The following is a 25,464-nucleotide window of genomic DNA, read 5'->3' as shown; positions in this document are numbered from 1 at the left end:
GCATTTTCACGTAGTAATCATTCCTGGGAGACTTCACTTTTAATGGCTGCAGAGTGGCCACTGAAATACTCAGTTCCCCCTTACGGGGCTTGGAAGCTATTTCCAAATCTGCCCTCTCTCATTCTTCTGTGGCACCTCCCCTCTCCCCACTGTTCACTCCGACACCCCAGGGACCATCGCAGCTACCCCTCCCCCCAAGCCCTTAGCTTGGGAACGCTGTGTCCACAAACCCCCGTCGTGTGTGCTCCTCCCCACTGTTCTTTTTCTCCAGGAGCAGAGTGAGGCCACTGGATCCCAGGCCTCAGCCCTCAGGGAGCTGGGGGAGGGGAGGGAGCCAGGGGCCACTGACCCAGGACAATCTATCCCATTTGCTCACACAGGGTCACTCAGAAGGGGGACGGCTCCCTCTACTCCAGATTTGAGCATCTGGAGGTCCAACACCTGCTTCCATGTGACCTGGGTCTGTCTCTTTTCTGTTAGAGCCTCAGTTTTCTCCTCTACAAAATGGGTATGCTGATAAGAGCCCCAGTGGCCTCTCCCACAGCAGTGACCTGATGGAAGGTGAGTGATAAACAGGTTTGGTCCTTTAAACAGAGCTGACTGCGAGTCGGTTCCCAGGGGCCTGGTGATGAAATCCAGAGCCCTTTCCTGAGCAGGACCTGACCTGGAGTGCAGAGGCGGCCAAGCAGGGGGAAGGAAGCCAAGTCCCTCCCCCACATCCCAGCTCTGCTGAGCTCAGACGTGGGGGTGGGGGCTGGTGTCCAGGAGGAAGTTTGTCCCTGGCCTTGATGAGGCGCCCAGCTGGGCGGCCTGGCATTTCAAGGGCAAGGGCCTGCCTGCCCACTGTCTCTAGGGGAGCCAGCAAGTGTTAACAAATCCCCTGCAATTTGCACCCACCAATCCCGCCTGCTCGCTGAGAGGCTGCGAGTCGTTTTTCACGCAGAGCTGCGCACAGCTTTGTCTTAGAGAGACAGATCTGGCAGGGTGTCCCTGAATGAGGCCATTTGTCCTCCCCAGTGACGGTGACAGGAAGGCGGCTGCATGCTTTGGGGTGGGCAGAGGCAGAGGGGGGTGGACAGAGGCCGTGGGGGAGGCGTGAAGGTGGAGATGGGAGCTGGGCCTCCGAGCGAGGCCAGGAATGTGCCCACCACTGTGGGAATCTGAGAGCCCCCCATTCAGCCAAGTGGAAGCAAGGAGGACTGTTTTCAGAGACAGAGGAAAATGGTTTATGACCTGCCTTCTCCTGCTTAAGGAGTCCTGAGTGGAAGAGATGAAATGACCTGGCTGGCCTCTGAGGCCTGGGTCCCATCCCAACCCTCCGATGGAGGTGGGACACTTGCAATAAGGCCCCCTGTGTGTGTGGGGTCTGTCTCTGAGCCCCAGGACTGCTACACAAGTTGCTGCAGAAACCCCCTGGGACTGAGGGCTTCCAAGGAGGACCGAGCTTCTCCCGAGCCCCTCCTGAGTGGAACACAGGCCACAGACCCAGAGGGGCAGGGCAGGGGCCCCATCACATTCCAGATTCTTCACCTCCAGGCTGGCTGGGGCCTAGGGCATGTCTCAGCCCCATCCCGTGGTCTGCTGTGGGCTCCTAGGGGCGGGGGGGTGGGGGTGGGGTGCTGTCAGCACATTGGAGAAACCTGATCAGGCAGATGTTTGTCAACACAAAGCAGGTGATCCGCTTTGCTTGGGTTTCCACACCTGGGCCCGGGGCTCAGGCGGCTGTGTTGGGACGTGAGGGTGTGCACAGAACAGGGTAAGAAGCACACAAGCCCAGAGGGTCCAGCGGGTTTCCAAATGCAGGACATGCTTGGAGTGTAAGATAATGGGGGAAGCACAGCACTTATCGAAGGGATCAGCCACCACCACAGTGGGTTGTTGGCCCAAGGTTCCCATTCAAAGGATGTCAGGCATTTAACTGGACGGTGCACTCTCCAAAAAAGCAAATGCTGGCAACTAACAGGCATTTTTAAAAACCACCGAACAGTCAGACCTCAGCTGTCTGCAGGCCACATCCAGCCCACAGGTGGGTGATTGACAATCACTCTCCACTCACCCCTAAGCAGGCTGGTTTCCTCTTCCTTGAAGGTTTCAGAGGCTGCCTCTTCCAGCCCTGATTTCTCTCCTGAGTTCTCTGGTCCCTTCTCCAAACGCCTGCTGGCTGCCTCTCCCAGGATGCCCCTGGGACGCCCTGGCACCTCCCAGACCTGCTGCTCTCTCCACATTTTCCACTCTGCCAACAGCTGCATGCCTCTCATCTTAGATGTGAGCCCAGAGTCATCACTCAGGGAAGCAGGAGGGGCAAAAGCACGGGCAGCAAGCACCCCAGGCTCTTGTCTGGGCTCTGCCCTGTCCTGCTATGCCCTGAGGCAGGTCCCCTCTCTCTGGGCCTGGGCTCCCCATCCCTTGGGCTCTGACATTTCCCATTCTATTATTTTAACACACCACTAGGCTGCTCACAGGGGTCAGCTAAGGGGACAGAGTCATTCAGGTGTGGGCAGTAGTGAGGCACACAGAGGGCTCTTGGAGACCTCGGGCACGGTGACTGCCTGGTGCTTGGTGCCCACGTAGCCTGCAGGCGTGGGCCCGCTCCGTGCCAGGGAGGCTGACATTTCGGCGCTGACTGCCAAGTTGCCAAGAACTGGCACGCTGCGGTCAGGTGTTGGGGGTGGGGGCGGGCAGGGTGGACCTGCCGTGGTCTTGGAGGAGGGGGACGAGGGGAGGCACAAGGCAGGTGACCTTCTGGACCGAGGCAGAGGAGGAAGCCTGTGGCCTCCAAGGACCTTCCCGACGAGGAGGACGCCAGTGTGTGCGCGTGTGCGCGTGCTCCCGTGTGCGAGCACAGGCTAAGGGCTGCGCCAGAACAAAGAGCTGGGGGCTGGGTATCTGAGGGGCCCACGTGGAGACGCCTGACTTGGCGGTTTGCTGCAGTGTCTGCTCTGCGCTCACGCTCCGTCTCTGTCTCTCTCTCTCTCTCTCACACACACACACCGCACAGCACTGCCCCCAGGCCTGAGCTCCTGCTCCAGAGCCCACCAATGCTGGCGCGCACAGCCCAGCCCGGCTCCCTGCCATCTCTCCTGACAAAGCACGGCTCCTCGCTGCATGAGCTCATCCCACCGGCCCTCGTCTGGCCCCAGCTTGGCCTCCTGACAAGAGAGACAGACAGGGAGATGGAGCGGGAGGAGGGGTGGGGGAGGCAGAGTGGGAGACGCGCACACACGTACACAGGCCTGTTCCTCACCCCAGACACACGCACACCATGACACAGGGAGGAAGGCTGAGGGGCGGCAGGGAAGGGAAGGACAGGCAGAGACAGCACACGGCATCAGAGACCCTCAGACAGAAAGGGGAGGGAGGGACGGGGAGGGTGAAAATCGCACACGTCAGTGAGACAGAACCGGAGCCCAGACGGAGACGGGAGGACAGGAGGGTGGGGGGACAGCAGGGCGGGCTGCAGGAGCTCTGAGGACAGAGCACGTTCTAGAACTGCACAGGCCTGACTTGGAGAGGCCCAGGTGGGCCCAGCTGTGGCCAGTGTGGCCACCCCCCACCACCACACACACACCTGAAGCCAAAGGGACCCTCACAGCTGCATGCAGAGGTGGGGTTAGGAGGTCATGCACTCACCCACAGAGCCTCAGAGAAAGAGTGGTGGGAAATAGCCTTGCTGGGGCAGGAAGGGCATCAGAGAGGTCAGGAACCATGATGGGGACAAGACAGAAGCAGAGAAGGAAGGCTGGAGACTAACACTGAGTTGGTACACACTGTGCACCGGGTGTTAGCCGGCCCCTCGCTTCCACAGCTGGGGAGTCTCGTTTGACCCTCGTGGGCAGCCTGCGGGTCAGGAATATAGGCCCTCTTTACAGAGGAGGCCATAGCTCTGGGAGGTGGGCAACGTGGCAAAGACGGGGCCAGTGCTGGAGCCTCCTCTGGAATTTAGGGTCCCTGCTCTGTCCTCCATGGCCTCCACCCCTCTCATGGTCCAGCCTGCCCCCTCCCATAGGCCTTTTAATCCCACCAGTGAAACCCAGTAGCTGAAGCAATCCCCCTCAGACTGGCACGCTGCCTTCCCAGAAGACAGGCCAAGCAGGGGGATGGCTGGGACCCTGAAAACCCTGAGAACCCTGAGGCCCGTGCTTCTTGAGGGGGGCGGGCAGCCTGTGGAAGGTGATTGGTCATGGCTGTTGGTGCTGACCAGGGTTTGGCTCCTGACACGTGAATTCAAGTGACAGCTAAGCCACAGGCACTGCTGGGCCTCAGTGTTTTCAGCTGCAGAACGGGTTACTGAGAACTCACTCTAGGGGCCTAGGGCCTAACATGTGACTAGATAGACACATGTATGGGAAAAGGCTTTATAAACTGTAAAGAGCTGTGCACAGCTTGGGTACAGATGGGGAAGGACTAAATCCCTTGTCTCAGGAGAAGAAGTGATGCTGGAAATACTGAGATGAGGGCCATGCTAGAGAGACTTGAGCAAAGTGAAGGGCTCTCCCAAATAGAGTAGCTTCTCAGATCCTGGTCCAGGAGGACAGGAGCCTCCTAGGTCTAGGTCCCCAGCCAGCCCCAGAGTCAGCTATGATGCAGGAGGCAGAGCCTGAGGCCTGGAGTCAGGAGGCCATGACTTCAAGTCCCAGCTCTATCACTGACAAGATGTGTGACAGTAGGCAAGTCACAAGACCTCTCTGAGCTTCAATGTCTTCATCCATAAACGCAGATAATATCCTGTGCCTCGCAGAGCTGGACATTGTACAAAATATGGGAGAAAACCCAGCACGTACCAGCAGGGGTGTGAGAGACCCGAGGGACGGGCTACACAGGTACCTCAGGAGCAGCCAGGGTTTCTAGGACAGTTCATTCTCCTGTTTTCCTCCCATCCCTCTGGCCACACTGTCCCTGCCTCGGTTTCACCTCTTACATATCCCTTGGAGTCATCCACTTCTCTCCACTCCACTCCACAGGAAGTGGAAACTTCCTGGTCTGGCCACCATCATCCTCATCCTGACATCCCAGCAACTTGCCAGCTGGCTCCTTCCATCCACACTGGCCTCCTCTGTGCAATCGGTTCTTCAGTAGCTGGAGTGATCTTTTCAAAATCAGAATTTAGCCATGTTCCTGTTAACTCTTAGGACAAAGACCACAACCCTCCAGACAGGCCCTGTATGTCCAACTGCTGCTGACTTCTGCCTCTGGGCTCTAGAACCACTGCCCTTCTTTTAGTTCTGCCAAAAGCCAAGCTTGCTTCTACCTCAGGGCCTTTGCACAGGCAATTCTTTTTACCTGGGCAGCTCTTCTTCCTTTTCTTCACTTGCTCGACTTTTACTTGACCTTTGGGTCTTGGGGAAGCCTGTCCCCATTCCTGAGTGGTCTCACAGCATCCCTGACACACACACACGCCCACACACTAACAGCTATGATTATTTGATTAATGATTTTCTCTCCCTTTAGACCAGGTGTTAGGAAATGATTCTATCACCTACTTTCATAAATAAGATTTTATTGGAACTAGCCACCCTTATTTGTTTACATATTGTCTATGGTTGCTTTTGTATTGCCTGCAAGGCCTAAATTATTTACTATCTGGCTCTTCACAGAAAAACTTTGCCGACCCCTGCTCTGGACCGTTTTCCCGAGGTGAGACCATGTCTGTTTCACTCCTCAGTGCTACCCAGCTCCAGCCAGATGCCTGCACAAAGCAGACACTCAACAGAGACGTAGACATACATGCTTCTTGGATAAGTAGCAATTTTTACCTTCTCAAAATTGTATTGACTTAAGTTATTAAAACTGCAGATTCTATCAGGAATAGACGTCACTTATGAGATTCCAAGACCATTTTCTGGCAAGCAGTTCAATACAATAGTGCTACCCCAACAAAGGCCGGCGCGTCAGGGAGCTCAGAGCAGCTATTGGCTAACGAGACCTTCATCTCCTTTTATGAGTGACACGCAATCCATGTGCATGGACCACTGTAAACATACATAGAGTGGAGCGCAACCCCACATTCAAGAGACCATGGGCTGCGCAGACTGATGAAAACCCATAGTGCGATGTCCTTCAGCATTTGCATTAAGGCTGTTTCTGTATATACTCCAAAGAACTGATGAACGGATTCAGAGAAAACGTCTGCTTTATTTATACAGAGGAAATAACTGACTGCTTTTTCTTTTTCAATGAATTGTTGTGACTCGATAAAGCATGTTAACAACATCTAGACACCGTGCTTAGCACTGACCCCGGCAAGGGAGGTCTCCTTGTCACTCCTGTCTTCCCGAGGAGATAAACTGAGGCTCAGAGACCACACACTTAGCAAGTGACAGGGCCTGGGTTGTCCAGTCTGTTGGAGTTAAAGCTTACACGACACCCCCCATTTAAGCAAGGTAATGAGGATGGAGGGACAGGTAAAGCTGTATCTTTAGTGTGTTTAAAGCCTTTGCAGACAGAATGCTGCCTGGCACCTTCTGTGGCCTCTGTTTTCTATGGGATCAGGGGGTCCCAGGCAGTGACAGAGTTGCGATGGAGAATACTACACAGAGCAGGTTTTAGCACTCTGAATGTACTGGTTCATTTTAATTTTAATTTATGTTTTATTTTAAATAAAAGCTTTTGAATAAATACAGTGGAGCATCAAGGTTAAGAATGCTGACTCTGGAGTACAGGCCTGGGCTTAAATCCCAGCTCTGCCACTTTTCAGTTGTGTGACCTGGGGAAACTCTTCAGCTTCTCTGAGCCTCAGTTTCCTGGGCTGTAAAATGGGGACGATCACAGCACTTACACCAAGGGGTCACCGTGGTGCTGAGACGAGAGGACGCATGTCTCCCTTGAGCCTGCTGTTGGGGTGTGGTGTGCCTTGGGCCCTTCGCTGACCCTGAGATGAGGGACAAACCCCACTCATGGGCCCTGGAGCCCAGCAGGTGAGCTGCTGCTCCTTGCAGGCTCACACCACACCTGGACAAACAGAGGTGCCACCCGACAGGGGTGGCAATGGTCCTGGGGTCGAGTCCCGTGCCCCACCCACCTCCCAATGACACTGTGGAGCCCCCAGCCGTCACCTACCAGCAGACTTCGGAGTGAACTTGTCTCGGTTCGCGGCGCACACAGCCAGCAGTCTGTAGCCGAGATCCAGGTCGAACCCTTGCTGAGCTGCCACCCGACTGACCACCTGCCAGCAAGATGGGGAGGAAGGGCAGGGGTGAGTAACTGTCCACAGCCAGGCTTTTGATCCCAGAGTGGTGGATGTGCCTGGTTCACAGGTGAGGCGGGCAGGCTAAGGCAGGTCCCCAACATCAGGCAGAGCTGGGACTCAAACTGTATCTTTCCATCACTCTGCTAACATTGGTGAGCACCTCTTCCATGCCAGGCCCTGGGATCCTGGCCCCTGCCTTTGGGGGTTTCCAGTCCGGAGGTGGGCCTGATCTCAAAGCCCAGGCCCTGTCGCTATCAAGGGCTCAAATTAGGCCACATTCTAGAAGTTGGCTGGGGGTGCTGTACCACCGAGTTTTGCATGGCCTCAGGCCAGGGTCTTTATTCCCCCGGTGCAGCTCTTCAAACTCCCTACCAAGCCCCCAGCCCCCAGAAAGTCTCTCACTCCTATCACCTCCCCGCCCCCTCACTGAGCACCAGCACCCACCATCCAGGGGAGCTCGCTACCCTCACTACTCCAAGCACGGTCCCCACTCAGAGGAATCAACCCCTCCTGAATCAGGGCCTGGGCAGAAGCGCCGATTTAGGACACACTGCTTCCCTAGAGCTCCAGCTGGGAGCCGCCTGACGGACTGCTAAGAATTCCCCAGATGGACACGCCTAGGCCCCCAGGCGCCCTGCAGCCACTTAGATCCAACACTGCAGGGCTGTCTCCAGAGCGAAGCACCGGCTCGGCTCACGGGAGGTGCCCCTAAGAGCACCAGTGGAAGTCTGCCAACATCAATGCATTTGGACAGGAGGTCCCACCTATCTCCTTGTAAACCTCAGAAGCATGGGCGGGAATGGGGAGAGGTGACGGGCGGGGAGGGCTGTCAGTCCCTGGGGGACAGTGAGGGACAGGGTGCTCTGGGGGCCCCACAGATGGCTCCGCAGGCTCACACCCGCCCGGCGCCGCCCCGTCCCCGCCCATTCCCAGGTGTCCCACCACTGCCAGATCTGTTCCCTCCTGCCCGCCTTCCTCATTAACAGCCGCCAAATTAGGTTTCCTTATTAAGAAGGAAGGACCTTGGAAAATGGAGTCGTTTCAGGAAGCAGCTGGGGCGGCCATGGCTGATGGGGAAAGGAGGGCTCCCAGACGCGGCGCTCAGTCTTGGGAGAAAGGGAAGGCTCCGCTCCGTCGTCCAGTCCCCAGACACCACCTGCTCCAGAGGCTCTCAGAGGTCCTCAGAGAGCCTGGGCTGCCCTGGGGGTTGGCCCAGCCCCTGCAGCCATTAGGATAGTTCCCCAATATCTGTCTTATATTTTAAGGGTTCATTACAGGGCTCTAGAGCTACAAAGTGTGGGAAAACCCCTAACCGAGGCCAACTCTCTCATTTAAAAAAATACGGACACTTGAGGCCCAGAGAGAGTGGCCCCGGTGAGTCAGGAAGGAGCCAGGGGCGCCCCCCTTCCCAGGACCACCAGAGCCTCTTGGAAAAGGGCCCTGCCTCCCCGCTCCCATCTCCTGGGACTCTCTGTGCAGGGAGGAGAAAGGATTTCTCAGGTTAGAATGTTTGCTCATCTTCTCCACTGCAAACAGAAGGCCCTTTCCCCTCAGGCCTCTTTCCCACAGGCTCTATTTGCCTCTGGACTGTGGTTCTTAGGCAGCATCCCGCTCCCGCCACACATAGACAGACTCCCCAGGGCAAGGGCCTTGTCACCGATAGTCTCACTGTCCGAGCAGGAAAACCAAGGCCCCCAATTCCTCATGGCCTGTTGTGTATTTCAGTTCTGCAGACACAGACACTGGAGAGTGGGGAGGAGGGTTCTGGAAGGGTCACTTCCGCTCCTGGCTGTCACTGGGAGGTGAGCCCTGGGGTGGATGCGAGTGAGCACAGGCAGTTTGTTTGGACTGGTGCATCAGTGAGGCTGCTGTTTGTGGGACACGTTGACACAGCAGTGTAATGACTATGCTAGCTCCCAGCTATGAGGGCTAAGCAAATGCTTCATAAGTAGTGAGGCACCAAATTCTCACAACAGTTTGACAAGGTGGTACTGTTTGTTATCTGTACAGATGAGAAGACTGCAGGTGAGAGAGCTCGGATGTGATCCCAGGCAGCCAAGCTGCAAAGTCTTGGCTCTTTCCAGGAGAGGACTTCTTTTCCAGCCCACAGAGGGTTAAGGCCATAATTCCCAACCTGCATGGAGAACCCTCAGGCTCTGGGTTGAGGGCAGAAAGGCAGAGGTCCTTCTGTTTAGCAAATACTGGCTAATCCTGTTGCTCTGGTTTAAAAACAAACAAACAACAGCAAAAAAAACCCAACCTAGCTAAATTGAGCAAGAGAGGCCTGGAATTGGTTATAAGGGCTGTCTTGTAAGCTTGGGAGTATCTCTTTGTCACCGAGTCCCCTGAGCCCAGTGTTCAGAAGGGTCATTGGCTCCAACAGTCTCCTTTTACCAAGACACAGAGAGGGCAGGGCCTGGCTGAAGGTCACCCAGCGCAGGTGTGGCAGAGCAGGCTAAGCTGGACCCTGCTACTCTAGAGTGCCTCGTGCACTGTATTGCTTCCCCTGGTCAAGCCTGAGGACCCCCAGAAAAGCTCTGTGAGGTGGGTCTGACTGACAGTGGTGGGGAGGGTGGGATTAGCTGAGCAGCCTCCTGTCGTGTTTCAGGAGGCCTGCTCCCAGCCCAATGTGTGTGAAGACCCCTCAGTGAAGACCCCTCCCCAACAAAGGCTTGTGGCGTGTGGCTGCGGCACTGCTGCCCTCTGCTGGCTGCTCAGGCCCAGCCAGCTCAGCCCAGCCCACGAGGTGCTCCTGAGGCTGACCTGTAGGGCCTGGCTGTTTGAGACTTAGATCCCAGGGTCCGGGGGAATCTACAGGTCGGGGAGTCCAGCCCCTCAGGCCACAGAGAGGGAAACTGAAGCTCAGAGGCGAGAGAGGGGGCGTGTTCAAGGTCATGTGGCACTTATATTAGTCCCATAAAGGGAGTGTGTTGCTTTGAAAAGCAGTCAGCCTCCTGGCCGTGAAGCAGGACAGGCTGTCTGGGAGATGCTAAAGAAGGGGTTCCTGCTTCCGGCTAGTGGCTGGACTCTGACATCCTATGAGGCAGTCAGGGGAACTGGATGTATGCCGGGTCTGTGCTCCAATCCTACTCCAATCTATACTGTGCAACCTAAGGCAAGTTACTTAATCTCTCTGAGCTTCAGGTTCCTCTTCTGTAAAGGTGCAAGAACGTCCCTCATTTCCAAGGTGTGTGATGGCCTCTGCCAGTTCTGTGTGTCCCAGTTCTGTCTCATGGCTATTCCCCAAGCCCCTCCGGGCAGAGCCCTCCCTTTCCCAGTTTGCTACCATTCTCAGTGCTGGGGTGGACAGGTATTTGTGGCGGCTGCTGCTCCTGCTGCTTTGGAGTCAGGCATGAGATGGGGCTCTGGCTCTGCCACTTACTAGCTGTTCTATTTCACCCAGGTGATTTAACCTCTCTGGGCCTCAGTTTCCTCATCTGTGAAATGGGTACAAAGCTCCTACTTGCAAGGATGTCAGCCAGGACCAGGCACACAGCTCAATGAGTGCTGTTTGTGAACATACCCCCACAGCTTCAGCAGTGAAAGCTCAGAGGCTGTGGGCAAGTCCTCACAGGAGAGATGGGGTGGGCATTACTGCTGCGCTGACTGGTTTCTGTTTCCCTTTCCAACCTCCTCTTATACCCGCCTCCCCTCTCCTGTGCTCTGGCCACCTGAGCCGTCTTTCTGTTACTCGAGCAGATCAAGCATGTTCCACCTCACTGGGGAGAAGAAGGAGCAAGTCCAGAGAGGCCTGATTTTGAGGGGTCACCCAGAGAAGGGATTCAGCCCTGCTGCTGAGGGAGGGGCTAAGGAAGAACCTGGTCCTGAAGTGGAAGTGGTGCCTGGCAGATGCTCCTCCGGAGGGGCCACGGGGCTCCTGCATTTCTGCATCCTGGGGTCAGAGGGCATGAAGGGGAGGGTAAGGCAGGGACTGCCCTCCGTCCAAGGCTCTTCACCCCAGGGCCTAGCCCTCAAATGGCAAAAATATGTCCATTTACTGCCTGAGGCTAAGTGGGTTTTAATTTATACCTTCCAAGTAAGCCAGATCCAGAGGAATTTGTTTGCAGAAGTCCCCCAGGGGATGATGGCAACCTGCAGGGCTCAGGCTGCTCTCTGGATGGGGAGGGGGTGTGCAAGTGAGTGTGTGTGTGTGAGTGTGTGTGTGTGCTCGGCAGCCTCGTCCTGCCTAGGCCCCTTGGGCTCTTTCACCTGTCCCACCCCACCCCTCCCCCTGGGGCACGGCTGGGGCTGAGGATGCACAGGGTGATGGGAGGACTGGCACAGAGCCCGAGGCCTTCCCTGCCCCCCTTGCAGGGTCTTCATAAGATGCAAGGAGACAGTGCCCGGAAAATGCCATGGGCACCAAGGGTGTCTTCTATGAACCTCCAACACCGCCCCACCCCGCCACCTACTGCTTGCTGCTGGTTCTGCTGTACTGTAAGCGACAGTCAGACTCGGGTCTCAGCAGCTGTGGTGGGTGGGCGAGGGGCCCCTTTCTGGCTAAGGAGCAGGCTGGGGGTGGGGGTGGGGGACAGAGCTGGCCAGTCACCCAAGTGTATGCCTATTAAGCTAGGGTGCAGAGCTGGCACTGAGCCTCCATGTGCAGTTTCTGGAAAGCCACAGCCTCGACCCCCGCCAGTCAGATTTCTACAGAGTCCTCTCTGGGCTCCCTCCTCCAGGAAGACCTCCACAATCCTTCCATCCTACCCTCCAAGGATGCTCTGCTTCAGAGCTTGAGTCTTCACAGAAATCATATCCCATCACTCACCTGCTTAAGACCCTCCATGCGCTCCCCACTGCCTGTCATATAACACCCAAACTTCTCAGCTTGCAGGCTCTGTGTTAGTTGGTTTCTGCTTCCCTCTTCGACCTCATCTTGTACCGCTCTCCCTCTCATGTGCTCCAGCCACCTGAGACCTCTGTCTGTTCCTTGAATACATCAAACCGCAGGGCCTTTGCAAATTCCCTCTGCCTGGAATACCCTTTTCTTTCATCTTCCCCTAGCTGATTCCTTTTTGCTATTCAGGTCTCAGCTGGAGGTGACCTCCTTGGAAGACTTTTCCTGACCACCACCTTGCCCGCTCTCACGGGGTGCTGTGTTTAGTGTCAGCCTCCCCCACTGGAAGGTAAGCTGCTTGAGAGAAGCCCACTGTGCTCACTGGACTCCCCTCGGAGCCCAGCGCAGGGCCCAGCCCACAGCAGAAACTTGATGAATGTTTGTTGAATGAATAGATGAATGACAGGGCCAGGGGCAGGGCCAGGGGCAGGGCCAGTTACTGGTCATCTCATGCCCACCTGCCCATCTAGCCTGGCCAAAGCCATTGTCAGATTCAGCCTCAGGTCCCCACCTCCTAGGCAGGGTCAGGCTTGGGGTGGGATGCTGGGGAAGGGGGGCAGCCCCACCTCCTCCTTCACGTAAGGCTGCCAGCAGCTGGGATGGGAGTAACATCTGTCCTTGCCCGAGGAGCTTAGCCTGAACCAGGATCCCCACAAAGAGGATTAAGGGAGCTGGGTGAGGGAGGGGGAGCCCAGGGGGCTGGAGGATGAGGAGGCCTGGGCAGTGCAGGCAGCTGCTTGATTTGGTCCAGTGGCCCTGAGGGAGCCAGATGGTGTTGGCTTCAGACAAATGGAGGAGCCCCAGGAGGGTCCTGGCCGCATCCCTGCTTGGCATCCCTAATGGCCAGGAGCATCCCCTCTAGAGGCAGATGGGTCTCGGCTCGAATCCCAGGTCCGCTTCTAATTGGCTGTGTGACCTTGGGAAGTCAGTCAGTCCCAACATCTCAGTTTCCACCTCTATAAAATGGGCAAGAAGGCAGGACCAGCCTTGTAGTGGATTCAGTGAGAGGGCATATCCAGCAGGCCACGCTCAGTATCAGCCCCGGGAGAGGTGCTTTGCAGTGATGGGCCACGTTAACATCACTACTTCTTTTGCTCCAGTGCAGGCCATGTGGGCCTTTTGCCTCTCACCTGTCTGGAAGTTTTCACATGGTGCCCTTGGATTTTACCCACCGTTCGCATCTGGCCAGGCATCCATCTCGGCCCCCTCCTTCCCAAGCCTTGGGGTAGCCGGGCTCCTCAGCAATTTACCCACATTCCTTTTAAAGCTGACTCAGGACCTTCTGAGCAGCTACCCTCCCTGACTGCTGATGCCTTCACACTTACGGATACAGCTCATGTGGCTGGGGACACTCACAAGCTTCAAGCTCCTTCCACGTGGCTATCAGCTGGTAAGCTCCTAAGCCTGGCAAATCGTACCACCAGCTCTGGGCCTGGCCCCTGCCCAGTTTGCATCCTAGACCCTTACCAAGCTGAGTTCGTTTCAGTTCCTGGGGTTCTGTTGTACATCTCGGCCTTGGCGTGTCCCGTTCCATGTGCCTAGGACACTCTCACTGCCCTCAGCGCTGGTGCAGGGATATCAAACTCCTGCAAGTGTGTCAGGGGCTCCCTTTTCTCAGTCTTCTGCACCTGCCCCCCAAGCCAGGCAGATAATGCTTCCCTTCTCTGTGCTGTCTCCAACCTGTACACGATTTTCTCAGCGGTCCCTGTCTACATCTGTCTCCCTGACTAGAAAGGGAATCAGGCTTTGCAAGATCTTATTCATCTTCAGTTTCCCAGGACTTAGCAGAGGGGATTGCATATGATAAATGAGGGATCAATCAGTGTTTATTTGGATAGATGGGTGGATGTAATAGGAACTCAAAAAATGCTTATATGAATAGCTAGATGGATGGATGACTATAAAAAGAGCTCAATAGATGTTTACCTAAGTGAATGAATGAATGACTGGATAAAAGGTGGATGAAAACCCTTCACGAGTCTCTCTGCTTTACTTATAATGAAACATTTACCCACATCAGACTTGGAACTTCTTAAAGTAGGACCTGTGTCTTTCTCAAGTGTGGAGAACCCAAGTAATGCTGAGGACTCTGTCTCCCCATCAGACCAGGTTCCCTGTGGGTGTACATGTGTCAGGGGTACACACAGAAGGGCCCTCCTTTCCAGCACCAGCCTTCTTCGCTCTCATCCTCTGTTATCTGCACCTGGATAGGCATGCTGGCCCCCAGCCGTCTTCCCTGGGTGCAAGCACAGGTGGGGGGGGGGTGCACACTCACCGTCAAACAGCCCATCAGGCTCTGCTCAAAGGGCCGCTGGAAGGCTCGTGGGTCTCCACACCAGTCCAGCAGCTCTGTGGCGGCATTGTGGAAGTTGGCAGGGTTCTGTAAGTGCTGTGGGAGAGGGAAAGGAGGCAGCGTGAGGCTCCAGGAGTGAGGCCGGCACAGGTTAGAGTGTGGGAGTCTGGGGCGGTGGAGACCCCGGGCCTCCCTGGGAGGAGACACAGAAAGGGGCAGGCCAGGATTAACGAGTTTTCTCAAACTCCCTCTCATCCACCTTTGCTTTGTATCCCCACCTCCATCCCTGTCCCTGGCAGGATGGGGATTAATGGCCCCATTGCAAAGATAGAAAAACCAAGTTCTAGAAAAGGGAAGTGATGTTAGATATTAAAATGTTTTCTGGATGCTGGCAGCGGGGGCAGAAGCCTGCGGGGTTCAGGAGGGAGGCACCGGGCTCCCATACTTGGGGCTGGCTCTCCCTGACAGGACAGACGGGCCCTGGAGGTTCCTTCTTGATGAGGCCCCTTCCCTCATCCTCTCACTAACCATCACCACCACAGCCCAGCTCTGCACACCACCAGCGTGAAGGGGGTCAGAAAGAGGCCTCCAGGCCACACCCAGCAGGGAAGATGCACTCAAGCACACTATGCCCAGGTAATTGTCACAGCGTGGTCGGGTGTATGTGGTTTAGCCTCTCCTGTTCTCCAAACTCAGATTTCCTGGGCCTAGTCTGGCTGGGCTTGGGGGCGGGGGCAGGAGGGGGGATGCTGGCATGGTTGAGAGTGGTCCTGGCCCGAGCTCAGGCCCCGCCCAGTCATGGGATCCGACTTGACAGAGACTGAAGTCTGGTAGCAAGTCCTCTAGATTCTGCTTCAGAGCCAGGCCAAGGGGCTGGTGGGGGTGGGGGAGGGGTGGCTTCCATGTTACCCCTTCCTTCTTTAACACTTTTCCATGCCTTCCCAGGCAATGCCAGAGTTAGGCACTGAGTCCAAGGTCACGGAACAGGTTGGGGTTAAGCTGGGACTCCAGGCCTGGGTGTGACTGCCTGTGGGTCTTCCATCAGGACACCTAGAAGTTATCCACAGGGGTTGGAGTATAAGCCAGCTGCAAAGGGGATGGTGGTGCCTTCTGACATCCTTATGTCCTTGGTGCTGGGAGAGACTGGGCTGTCCCCAGGGCAGCCACTCTCCCCCAACATGCAGCACTGAGTCTGCCTTGGAGCCAAAGCAGAGAGGGGCCTTAGGAGCTGCCAGGACCCAGAATTGGGAAGTGAGCAGATGTGCTGGGGGACTCCCTGTGGGGCCCAGACTCTGGAGTCACACCACCTTCACCCACAACTAGTGCCTGACCTAGGGCAGCCCCTCACTTCTCCGAGCCCCAGCCGCCCCATCTGGAAAATGGGGATGACAGATCACAGCTTGGTGGCAGGAATTTTTGTTTTGTTCAGGGCGTTATGACTGCTATCACAACGTGGTTTGTGTGAGGCAAGATTTAAAAATGGATGGAGGAAAAAGAAACAAACTGTTCTATCCTCCCTCTGGGGGAGAAAAGGGAGAGGGAGAGACGAAGGAAAGAAAAGGGCAAGTGTGCAGCAGCACAGGCCGCCGCGGTGGGGCTGTTGTGAGGAGTAAACAAGACGAGGCTCACACGATGTCTGGCAAAGCGCCTGGCGCGTGGGGTGCTCCCCAGTGGGGCTGCCCTTGGACTTGACTCTGCCCCCCAAAGGCTCCACTGGAAGCACAGCTGCACTGACCAGCTCCCAGCCCTGGCTGCACATGCAGCTCTTTCTTTAAAGACAGAGCTCCCCACACGTGATCTGTGGAAGACAGGAGAACTTCCACGCGTAGAAGCGTCCCCCTTGAGAGGGCAGCAGTGGGCCCTCACCTCTGCCTCCTGTGCCCTCTAAAACACGCCCTCTCCAAGGCCACAGGCAGCATCTGGTCTCTGTGTGGAAAGCCATGCAAATCAGTTAATTCCCTGCCCAGCAGCCTCCCTCTGCTAACCGAGTTATTCCGTTTATTTACATGATGTCACACCCAATTAACAGGGTCAGTGACCACCGCATGGCGCTCTCAGAGTTGCCTGCCCACAGCACCCAACCCTGGCACCACCTCCTAGGGCTCTGGGCTTCCAAGTGGCCTCTGAGGCCAGTCTCAGGGGCCCAGTTTTGTTCTGGCCCCCAGGCACCCAGCCTCCCTTATCTGGCCAGTCCACCTGGGAGCTTCTCCACCCTTGCCCCAGCCAGCTCTCGTGGCCTTCAGCTTGGGCTATGGGTGGTCACTCGTGGGCGCAACTCATCGGTAGAAGGATGTCCGGCATCCCGTTGAGTAGCTGTTGCTCGGCGGCTCCATGGCCTTGGCCAGACCTCCTCCCTTCTCTGTACTTCAGCCGTCCATTTAGACTACAAGGTGACTGGTGTGTACAGAGACTAAGAGATGCAACGTGATGAACAGGACAGACCTGGACCAAACCCCATCTCAGCCACTGAGTCATGTAGCCCTGGGTGTGTTCCTGAGCTTCAGATATCTCTTATCTGCAAAATGGGATGGGGACAGTTTGCAGGGTTGCTGCAAAGTTTAGAAACAACATACGCAATGACATCCCCACCGCAGAGCAGGTGCCAGGTGAAGACTGCTCTTGGTCAGTATGCTAGGGTCTCTGTGTGGTTTCTTGTTTCTCCTATGAGCTCCTTGAGAGTAGAATTAGTGCCCCATTCACCTCCAGAACCCCAAAGACAGGCACAAGGCCAGGTCCACGCAGAGATGTTTGGTGAGCAGTTAGCTGTCCAAAGGATGGTCTGTCTACAGAGCAGGCCAGCCATCTGGCAGCTTCAGAACAGGTCCCCAATGCCGCATGGAGGGGCCAGGGCTGGGTGGTTGTGAGCTTGGCCAGCCTTTGATGGTCTGGAGATGGGAGCTGGGGATGTCCAGATTTGAATCATAGGCAGAGGCCTACCTGGCTGTGGTTGTTACTGGATGCTACTAATAATTCATCCCCCACCAGGAAGCCTGCCCATCTCTTCAATTCCTCAAAAGATCTGGGCTCTATCCACTGGCCACTGAGCCTGCTGGGGTAGGAGTAGGGGACACCAGTGCCCACTCTAGGGATTGGCTACTCAGACCAAGTGATGATGAATGCATCTTCTTATCAATCCATCTGTGAATCAAATGGTCCATCCATTCGTCTACTCACCCATCCATCCAAAAATGAATCAATTCATCCATGCGTCTATCCATTTGCCCACCTACCCATTCATCCATTCACTACTTTATCCATCACTCATCCATCCATTCATCTAACTTCCTATCCATCCAGAATCTATCCAACCACCCACTTATCCATTCACTCATTATTTATCTATCCATCATCTATATCCACCCACCTAACTGCCCATCCATATGTCCATCCATCCACCCACACATTCATTCCCTTAGCTATTCACCTATCAGGCCACTCCTCCCCTGTTCTTCTCCAACATATTTGGGCCCTACCCTGGCCTGGGCTCTGCTAACTTACAGATGAATACGGCCCACCCAAGGAACTCAGCCTGGTGGGAGACCTGATGCATATACCCCACAGGGCCTATAGCTTAAGGTAGAAAGAGCAGGATGGGTGAGGGAGCTGGGTGTCCAGGAAAGTCGGGGCTCAGAAATGGGAGGTGCAGATACTCAAAAGGGCACCTGGGGTTTGGGAGGGCTGCTGTGCAGGAATTAGCTCATTTGCATGGATTTGCATGTGGAGCCCAGATGTGCCTGTGACCTCTGAGTGGAGCACATTATAAAGAAGGCACTGATTCTTCCAGTACCCAAGGCTAAGAAAGCACAAGGGCAGCTAAGCCAGGGGCCTGGAGGGAAGATGGACAGCAGGGTGAACAGGGGCTGGCGAGTGCCAGCAGCAGGTAGAACCAGGGTGGGTGGGGAGGGAAAGGTGCGCAGTCGAAGTGAGGCAGGGCCAAGAGTTCGAGGTTGTGAGGCCCCTGATGGGAACTGTAACCCTACCAGCCAGAGGGAGGCACCGCCAGCACGTGCATCCTCCTCAGAGCATGCAGACTTTTCTCTTCTGATTAGGATACTGGGCATCTGAGAATCAACAGCCTTCAGCCAGTAGCAGCTGCCCTCTGGGGAGGCTGTGGAGCAGACAGACATCAGTGCTGAACTGTGTGTGACCGGAGGTGCGGGAGAGGGCATGGATGACGCAGGGAGCTCTGGATGGCCCAGGGGGCATCTGGACATCCAGCTCACCCTCACACTTGCGCCGCTGTCTGGCTCAAAAGCAGAGCTGTGTGTGTGTGTGGGTGCACATGTGTGTAGGGGGCAGGCTGGGGGAAAGCAGCGGAGGCAATCCCTGGATTTTGAGCCGCTCAGGGACCCACTGGCTGGGTGCGCATCAAGATGCCCATTCTACAGACGACTGGAGATGAAGTGGCAACTTAATCAAGGTCAGGAGGCCAGTGAGTGGTGGACCAGGGACTCAGGCTCGCTGACTGGTAAATCTGAGACCCGGGTACCTTGCTTCGAGAGGGCTGCCTCTGGGTGGGGCTCTGCCTATGCTAGACCCCTGGGAGGTCCAGGGAGTAAAGGGCATCCCAATTTCTGGTGATGCAGAATCAGACATAGGGAGAAAAGTCAAGTTGTGAGCAGGTTTTAGGAAGAGCTGTGTGGCCCGCACATAAAGGGCTCAGGCCCAGGGGCTTGACTGTATTTTTAGGGGTGGAGCCACTGACAGCTGATCCCTCATGGGCAGGAGAAACTGGGTCAAAGGCAGAGCTGGGAGAGAGCTCCGCAGAGCCTGGAGGAGAAGGAGGAGGAGGGAAGGGCTGGGGAGGAGGGAAGGGCTGGGGAGGAGGAGCCCATCGTCTGGTTTCTATTCTATGACTGTGAACAGAGGCATAATTGGCATTTGGGAGAGCTGTTCGGCTGAGTTCAATCTGTAACAAGTCTTCTTCAATTTCCTCTCCTCAGACCCAGCACAGGCTTCCGAGATTGCTTTGCTTGATGCTAATGAAAGGACACACATCTCTCATTCCCATGGACCAGCCTCAGCTCCACTGGGCCCTGGTGTTCAGGGAAGGCAGGCTGGGTCGGCGTGGCGCTGTAAGCCCCCCCTCCCCCGCTTGGCTGGGGTCCTGAGGCCGGAGGCCTATGGGGGCTACCTGAGCTGCCTGCTAAGCCCGCCTAAGCAGCATTCCCTTCCCTGTCGCTGAGACGTATTAGCTGGTCACCTGCCTGCTATGCGCCAGACTGGGCTACGTGCTTCACCGATAATATCCTCACAGCATCCTATGAGGTCAGCCTCATTGGCCCCATTTGACTGGAGGAACCGGGGCTCAGACAAACAGAGGGACAAGCCAGAAATCACACCATGGGTACACAGAGGAGTTAGGATTTGGGCCCAAGCCTGTTTGACGTCAAAGCTCATGCCCCTTCCAGCATATCTGCTTCCTCCTGGTATAACATAACACTCCAGAGTCTATGCAGGGACACTGCCACCCTGGGCTGCAGGGAGGCTGAGTTCAGAGGGCAGGCGCACCACTCCTAGTCACCACTGGGGGGCACCCGCTCTTGCCCAGGCTCACCCAGGCGTCTTAAAAGTGGGACCTCTGAGTCCACTGAGAACGTTCTCCACCTCTGAACAATCCAGACAGGGTCCTGGCAGGCAAACTGCCTCTTAAGCTTGGTGTGAGCATAGGCAGGAGGGGGACCTTGCATCCTCTGGAATGAGGCCCTCCTGGCCAACAGTGGGGCTGGGTTATGTGACTTCAGGTGACTCCCTTCCCCATTCGTGCCTTGGTTTCCTTTTCTGTAAGATGATCGAGTTTCCCAGGACCTTTCCTTTTCTGTTTCTTTACAGAGAACCACAGAAGCAGAGGGGAGGGGAGCTCGGGTCTGGGAAGATTAGGTACTTCACTGCATCCTCAAAATAGCCCAAAATGCACAGCAGAGCCCAGAAAGGGCATGACACTGGCCCAAAGTCACACAGCTGGGAGGAGATCGAAAGGGACAGGGCAGAGCTGACATCTGAACCCCAGTGTGTGATGCCAGTGTTAGGCCGGTCCACACCAGCCACATTCTCACGAGGAGGGTGGTCGGGAGCCTCAGGCAGTCAGCTGTCACCTACCGTCACCTCCACCCAGCAACCTGGGTGCTCAGCTACACAGTGTAGTCTAGCACGTCACTGCCCTGCCCTCGCCAGCTGTGCCAGGCTGGCAGAGGAGGAGGAGTGAGCCTAGGCCACACACTCACCTGCTTGATGCACTGCAGTCGGTCATTGGTCTGTTGGATGTGCCTGTCCATAGAATTCATTCTGGCCGTTTCGCTGGGTTCTACCCGAGAGCCATGAACGTTGTCCAGCCTGTGAAGACACAGAAGAGCGGGTGTCATTAGGGTTGTGCCAGGCCCGCCAACCTTGTAGCCACCTTCCTGCCCCCACGCAGGCATGCTGGGCCCAGTGGCTCCCAGCAGGTTCCAGGGCCCTCTGCCCCGACAGCCTCGCTCTGGAGGAGGAACTGTGACCATGGCCGCCCAACCCTTCCCTACACTCAGCCCTGGGAGAACCCCACCTGGGCTGAGGGCAGGAGGTGCTCCTGGGTGGGTGGCTTATGTGAGCAGTGGGCAGGCATGTCCCCCATGGGCCATGGAACTGCACGCTTGCTTACACGCATTTCTACACACACACGTGTTGGGTGGTGGTGGTGTGGACGGCAGCCCCAGCCTGATTCCCAGTTCAGGGCTTAGCTCACTCCATGTGGCTGTGTGTGTGTGTGTGTGTGTGCGCGCACGCGCGTGCACATGTACATGGGGAGCGTACCATGTGACGACCTTCGCTGCGTGTGCAGTGTAAGGGCAACAATCCGGTCGTGGGTGCCACGTGCCCTTCCTGAGTCCCCCATGCCTTAGAATTCTGCACACTTTACAAAGCACAAGTCTATTTTTAACCTTTGCTCTCCTGGGAAAGAAGGAGGGCAGCAATTAGCACCACCACCCCTTTTCCAGATAAGGAGACTGAGGCTCCGAGAGAGGTAGGGGGCTACCTGGGGTGGCACAGGGAGCCAGTGCCAGCGCCCAAACCAGGAACTGGGGCTCTGAATGCTAGTTCATGGCCGAGTGGTCGGGGTACATGGATGTCACACTCACCAGGCTCACTCTACCTGAATGGCGCTGGGCCCGGGGAATGTGAGCGTGAGTGTGACTTCCTTCTGGGGGGTAGGCGGAGGCTACGCAGAAGAAGCCCTCTGGGCTCCCCAAAGTCCCTGGGGTCCCCAGGCCTCTCCGGGGAGGCTATGAAGGCAAAGGCAGAGATGGAGCTAGAGACAGAGGGGGAGAGGCAGAGAGGCAGAGAGAGAAGGGAGAGGTTCAGCTCTGTTTCACCAACTGCTCAGGAGTCCAGGTCCTTGAGCCAAAGCAGGAGTCTGCCCGTTGCTGGCTGAGCTTCCCCTCCCAGAACCCAGTGGGCATTTCAGGCTGCAGACACATGGGTCAGACACAGGGCGCTGATCAGAGACCTATGGCCCCTGGCCTTCTCTGCTACCCTGCAACACTCAGGCCCCTCGTCTCTGGTCATGTCACCAAAGGTCCCATCTGCCAAGCACTTTCTGTAGGCTGGGCCCTTGCATTCTCTCCTTGACTCCGTACATCTACTCTGTAGGACTGGAACCATCTCCATTTTACAGATGAGGAAACTGAGGTCCAAGATCTGCCAAGTTCCCAGGGCCAGAAGGAGCTTGGACTGTGTTTGTCTGCCTGTCCTGCAACCACATCCTGACTCTCTGCCCCCAGCACGAGCACCCTGGTTGAGGGAACCAACAGCATGCCTGGCCCCAGCCTTGGGAAGAAAGCTCTGGTCCTCTTCCAAGGAGCTCCTCACCGCACGGCTCCTTTAAAGCACGTCTCATTGTTCCATTTGTACTTGAAAAGGCAACTCATTTGCATGGTTCAAAAATCACGGGTGTCCGGTGAAGTGCTGGCCTTGTCCCCTGCCCCCAGGGGCACTTCTGGAGAGAACCACTATCATCCGCCTCCTGAGGGACTCAGAGAAGCAAATATCTATGTGTACTATCCTCTGTCACCCCTTAAAACATAAAACAATAGTATTCTATATACACTATCAGGACCTTGCTTTTTTCCCCCTCTTAATAACATTTCAAAATTTATTCCACATCAAGACATAAAGAGTCTTTTCATTTTCTAATGGCAGCACAGTATCCCAGGTACTGATGAATCATTTGTCCAACTGCCCATCTGAACGTCCGCCCCCGCCAGGTGCTGTTCTAACACCTGAGGCCCTAGACAAGGCCCTTCTGCTCAGGGGCTCACATTCCAGCCCGAGTGATGAGGCCTGAGCCGTCCCCAGATTTTTATTACTACAAACAGTGCTGGAGGATCACCTTTTATACTGGTCACATCATCAAGTGCGAATTAATCTAGAGGACACACTCCTAGAAGTGGAGCTTCCAGGTCATTCGGGCATTTGTACTTGGATAAATCCTTTTTGGGTTCACCTGATCTTGGTGCTCTGCAGCAAAGAGGTTAAAATGGGGGTAGTGCCCCCACATTGATTTCTTCCACACTCACCCCACCAGCAAACCTCCATTCACCTCACTTTTCACATTTAAACACCCAGACATCCAACTTCTCCATCATTTATCTGTCTAGATGCCTGTTCATCCATCTGTCCTTCCATCTACTCATCCATGCATCCATCCAAACATTTTTATTCTCCAACTGCCCATCCACACATGCTTCCAACTCACTCAGGAAGTACCGTCAATATTTTATACCCTGCTAGATCTATGGGGTGTGGAGAGATTATAATGAAATCATTTTCTTGGGCTCAAGGAACTCTTGGTCCAAGCCTGTACCCATTCCATGTCACCTACTAGGTGACTATTTGTTGCTCTCCTCTTATAAATTAGGTGCTGGTCCAGGCACTGGATATAGACACTGTTACTATATCCCCACTTTACAGATGAGGAAACTGAGGCTCAGGGCTTATAGTAGCAGGGGCTACAGAATCCTGGCTTTCCCTAAACTTTTGTATAGTCCAGGGGTGCCCACTGGAGGCTGCTGCAGTGCCGTAAGTGTGTGTGTGTCCAGGGAGAAGCAGTGACGAGTGTCACTCCCCTTGCTACCCCTGCAGGCCTCCCGAGCTGGGGCTGAGTTTCTCCTCCTGAGTTTACCTGCACAGAGCCTCACCCAGAGCTCCCATGACAAGGGCTCCCAGGGCCAAGGACAAGCCATGGTGGGGGAAGCAGGGACATGGGGGGGGGGCAGAACAGGAATGAGACAATGCCATCTTTGGTGAGGCCACTTCAGTTCCCGATGCCAGACACCACCTGAGTGGAAGTGTCCCTGGTGGTCTCCCAGGCACATGGTACACAGGGAGCTAGGCCTTTTCAGCCCTCACCTGGGGCAGGAGTGAACAATGGCCACCAAGGTCCCAGTTAAAGAGTGCTGTGTCCACAGCCAGTGGGGCAGGGACGCTGAGCCAAAGAGACCCATTAAACTAGCTCAGGAGGAGCCTGAAGGGAAGCATAAAGAAGCCCCAGGCTTCAATCCCCTGTCCGCAGGCGGCAGCCAACCAGGACAAAGGGCCGGCCCAAGTGGCCAGCAGGGGGTGCTGTTGATGAAGCTGCTTGCCCAGAGGGGTGGAAATCTGCACTGTGGAGGTTTGGGGCTCTCTCATCAGGGCCCTCCTTCTCTGCAGTGAGCACCTGCATGCTCCGGACAGAGGGGCTTTGAGCAGGCTCCTCCCATTTGTAGAGCAGGATGGTGAGGAGCAGGGGTTAGGTGGCCTCACGAGGCTCTGTCTCTTAAGTAGGAACTTTTCCCTGGATGGGCACAGCATTTTGTCTGTAGGGTCAGAGACTTGGTGGGGCCTTGATAAATCCTTGCCAAATGACTGACAGATTGTTTCTGGGGCCTACAGATGCTCAGCCCACCCAGGGAAGCCCCAAGCAGGCACCAGGAGTCCAGACCCACCCAGAGAGCCCCTGGGGGCCCTGAGGTTGTCCTCCCCTGTTGAGCCATGGCCAGGGCTACAGGTCTCACCAGAGGAAGCAAACAGTAGAGGGGAGACAGACTGTCCAAGTTTGGGTCCATCTCCACTCTGGCTCACGGGCAACCCTGGTCTGGCACCCAATGGCTGGACTGAGTTGGCTTCTGGATTCAAAGATGCTTAGAATGTCATTGGCCAAAGGTATTTTGAGGTCTCCCACCACCCTGAGTTTAGCTAATTTATTCTCAGGAGTCTGAGGCCCACAAGTGATGTGTCTAAGGTCACATGGCACATCTGGGCTGAGTCTAGACCCCAGGGGGGCTTTTCTCCAGGTCAGGGCTCCATGTTGTAGGAACCAGGAATGAACGGCCGGGCCTGGGATACCGGCGAGACCCAGAGGGTAGAGAGGAGAGACATCACAGATCACAGGGACAACTGTGTGCCATGTATGTCTTAATCTATAAAAGAACAAGATGTCTGGCTGATTAAGGAGACACTCACAGATCAGGTGACATTTTTAAACCACCAAGATCAACGGAAAACTGGAGTTACTAACACTAGGAATGGACGGGTCTGGCAGCTCTAGCCCCTTCAGAGAAAGGGTCAAGGCCTGGAAGGCTGAATGTCTTGGGCCTGGAGAAAAGAGGCAGGCTGAAGGATGGGGGCAAGAGGTAGCAGCCTGAGATCTTCCATTTGTTCCACACCCGCTCTGTTCAGGCACCAGGCCAGGCCTTGTGAGTTGCTAATTCACTTAATCCTAAAAGGCTCAGAGAAGTGAAGGGACTTGCCCAGGGTCACACAGCCAGGATGGTGCTGAGCTGAGATTCAAACCCCCTGCCTTTCTAACCATTCATATGTCGTTCTTTCCATTCCTCCAAGACTGGAGATCAGAGCCTCCTGGAAGTCCTCACCCAAGGCTGTGCCTGGACCCAAAGAGATGCTCCCCTGGTTCCACCCAACCTGCCCAAACCCATCCACTTGCTTCCAAGGCCTTCCCAGTGCCGCTGGGCTCCCTGCATGCCGGCCAGTGTCGGGAAGTGGCGAGCGCTCAGCGGCCAGCAGAGGTCGCCCTCCGCTGCAGGAGCATCACTGGGCTTGGCTGCTGCCTCCCTCCTCCCAGCCTGGCCTCCTCTAAGACTCCACAAGTGGCTGCAAATCATCCGTGGTGGCTGC

The 25,464-nt window shown here is 55.7% G+C and overlaps 1 protein-coding gene across 5 annotated transcripts in view; it reads right to left on the bottom strand.

Annotated features, from left to right (window-relative positions):
* The window catches only part of ZMIZ1 (zinc finger MIZ-type containing 1), a 229,344-nt gene that overhangs the window by 85,079 nt on the left and 118,801 nt on the right, over positions 1–25,464 (bottom strand). For all 5 annotated transcript variants that reach the window (XM_032491579.1, XM_032491576.1, XM_032491574.1 and 2 more), the window contains 3 exons: positions 20,541–20,649; positions 14,299–14,412; positions 7,057–7,162 (listed from right to left, as the gene is read on the bottom strand). In XM_032491579.1, coding sequence (XP_032347470.1) covers positions 7,057–7,162; positions 14,299–14,412; positions 20,541–20,600 — 280 coding nt within the window. In that variant the 5' untranslated portion in view covers positions 20,601–20,649. The remainder of the gene's footprint in view (positions 1–7,056; positions 7,163–14,298; positions 14,413–20,540; positions 20,650–25,464) is intronic.

The sequence above is a fragment of the Camelus ferus genome, chromosome 11 (assembly GCF_009834535.1).
Source record: "Camelus ferus isolate YT-003-E chromosome 11, BCGSAC_Cfer_1.0, whole genome shotgun sequence".
In the NCBI taxonomy this organism is placed as follows: domain Eukaryota; kingdom Metazoa; phylum Chordata; class Mammalia; order Artiodactyla; family Camelidae; genus Camelus; species Camelus ferus.
Note: the sequence above shows the minus strand (reverse complement) of the source record. Positions and strands in the feature narration are given on the sequence as shown.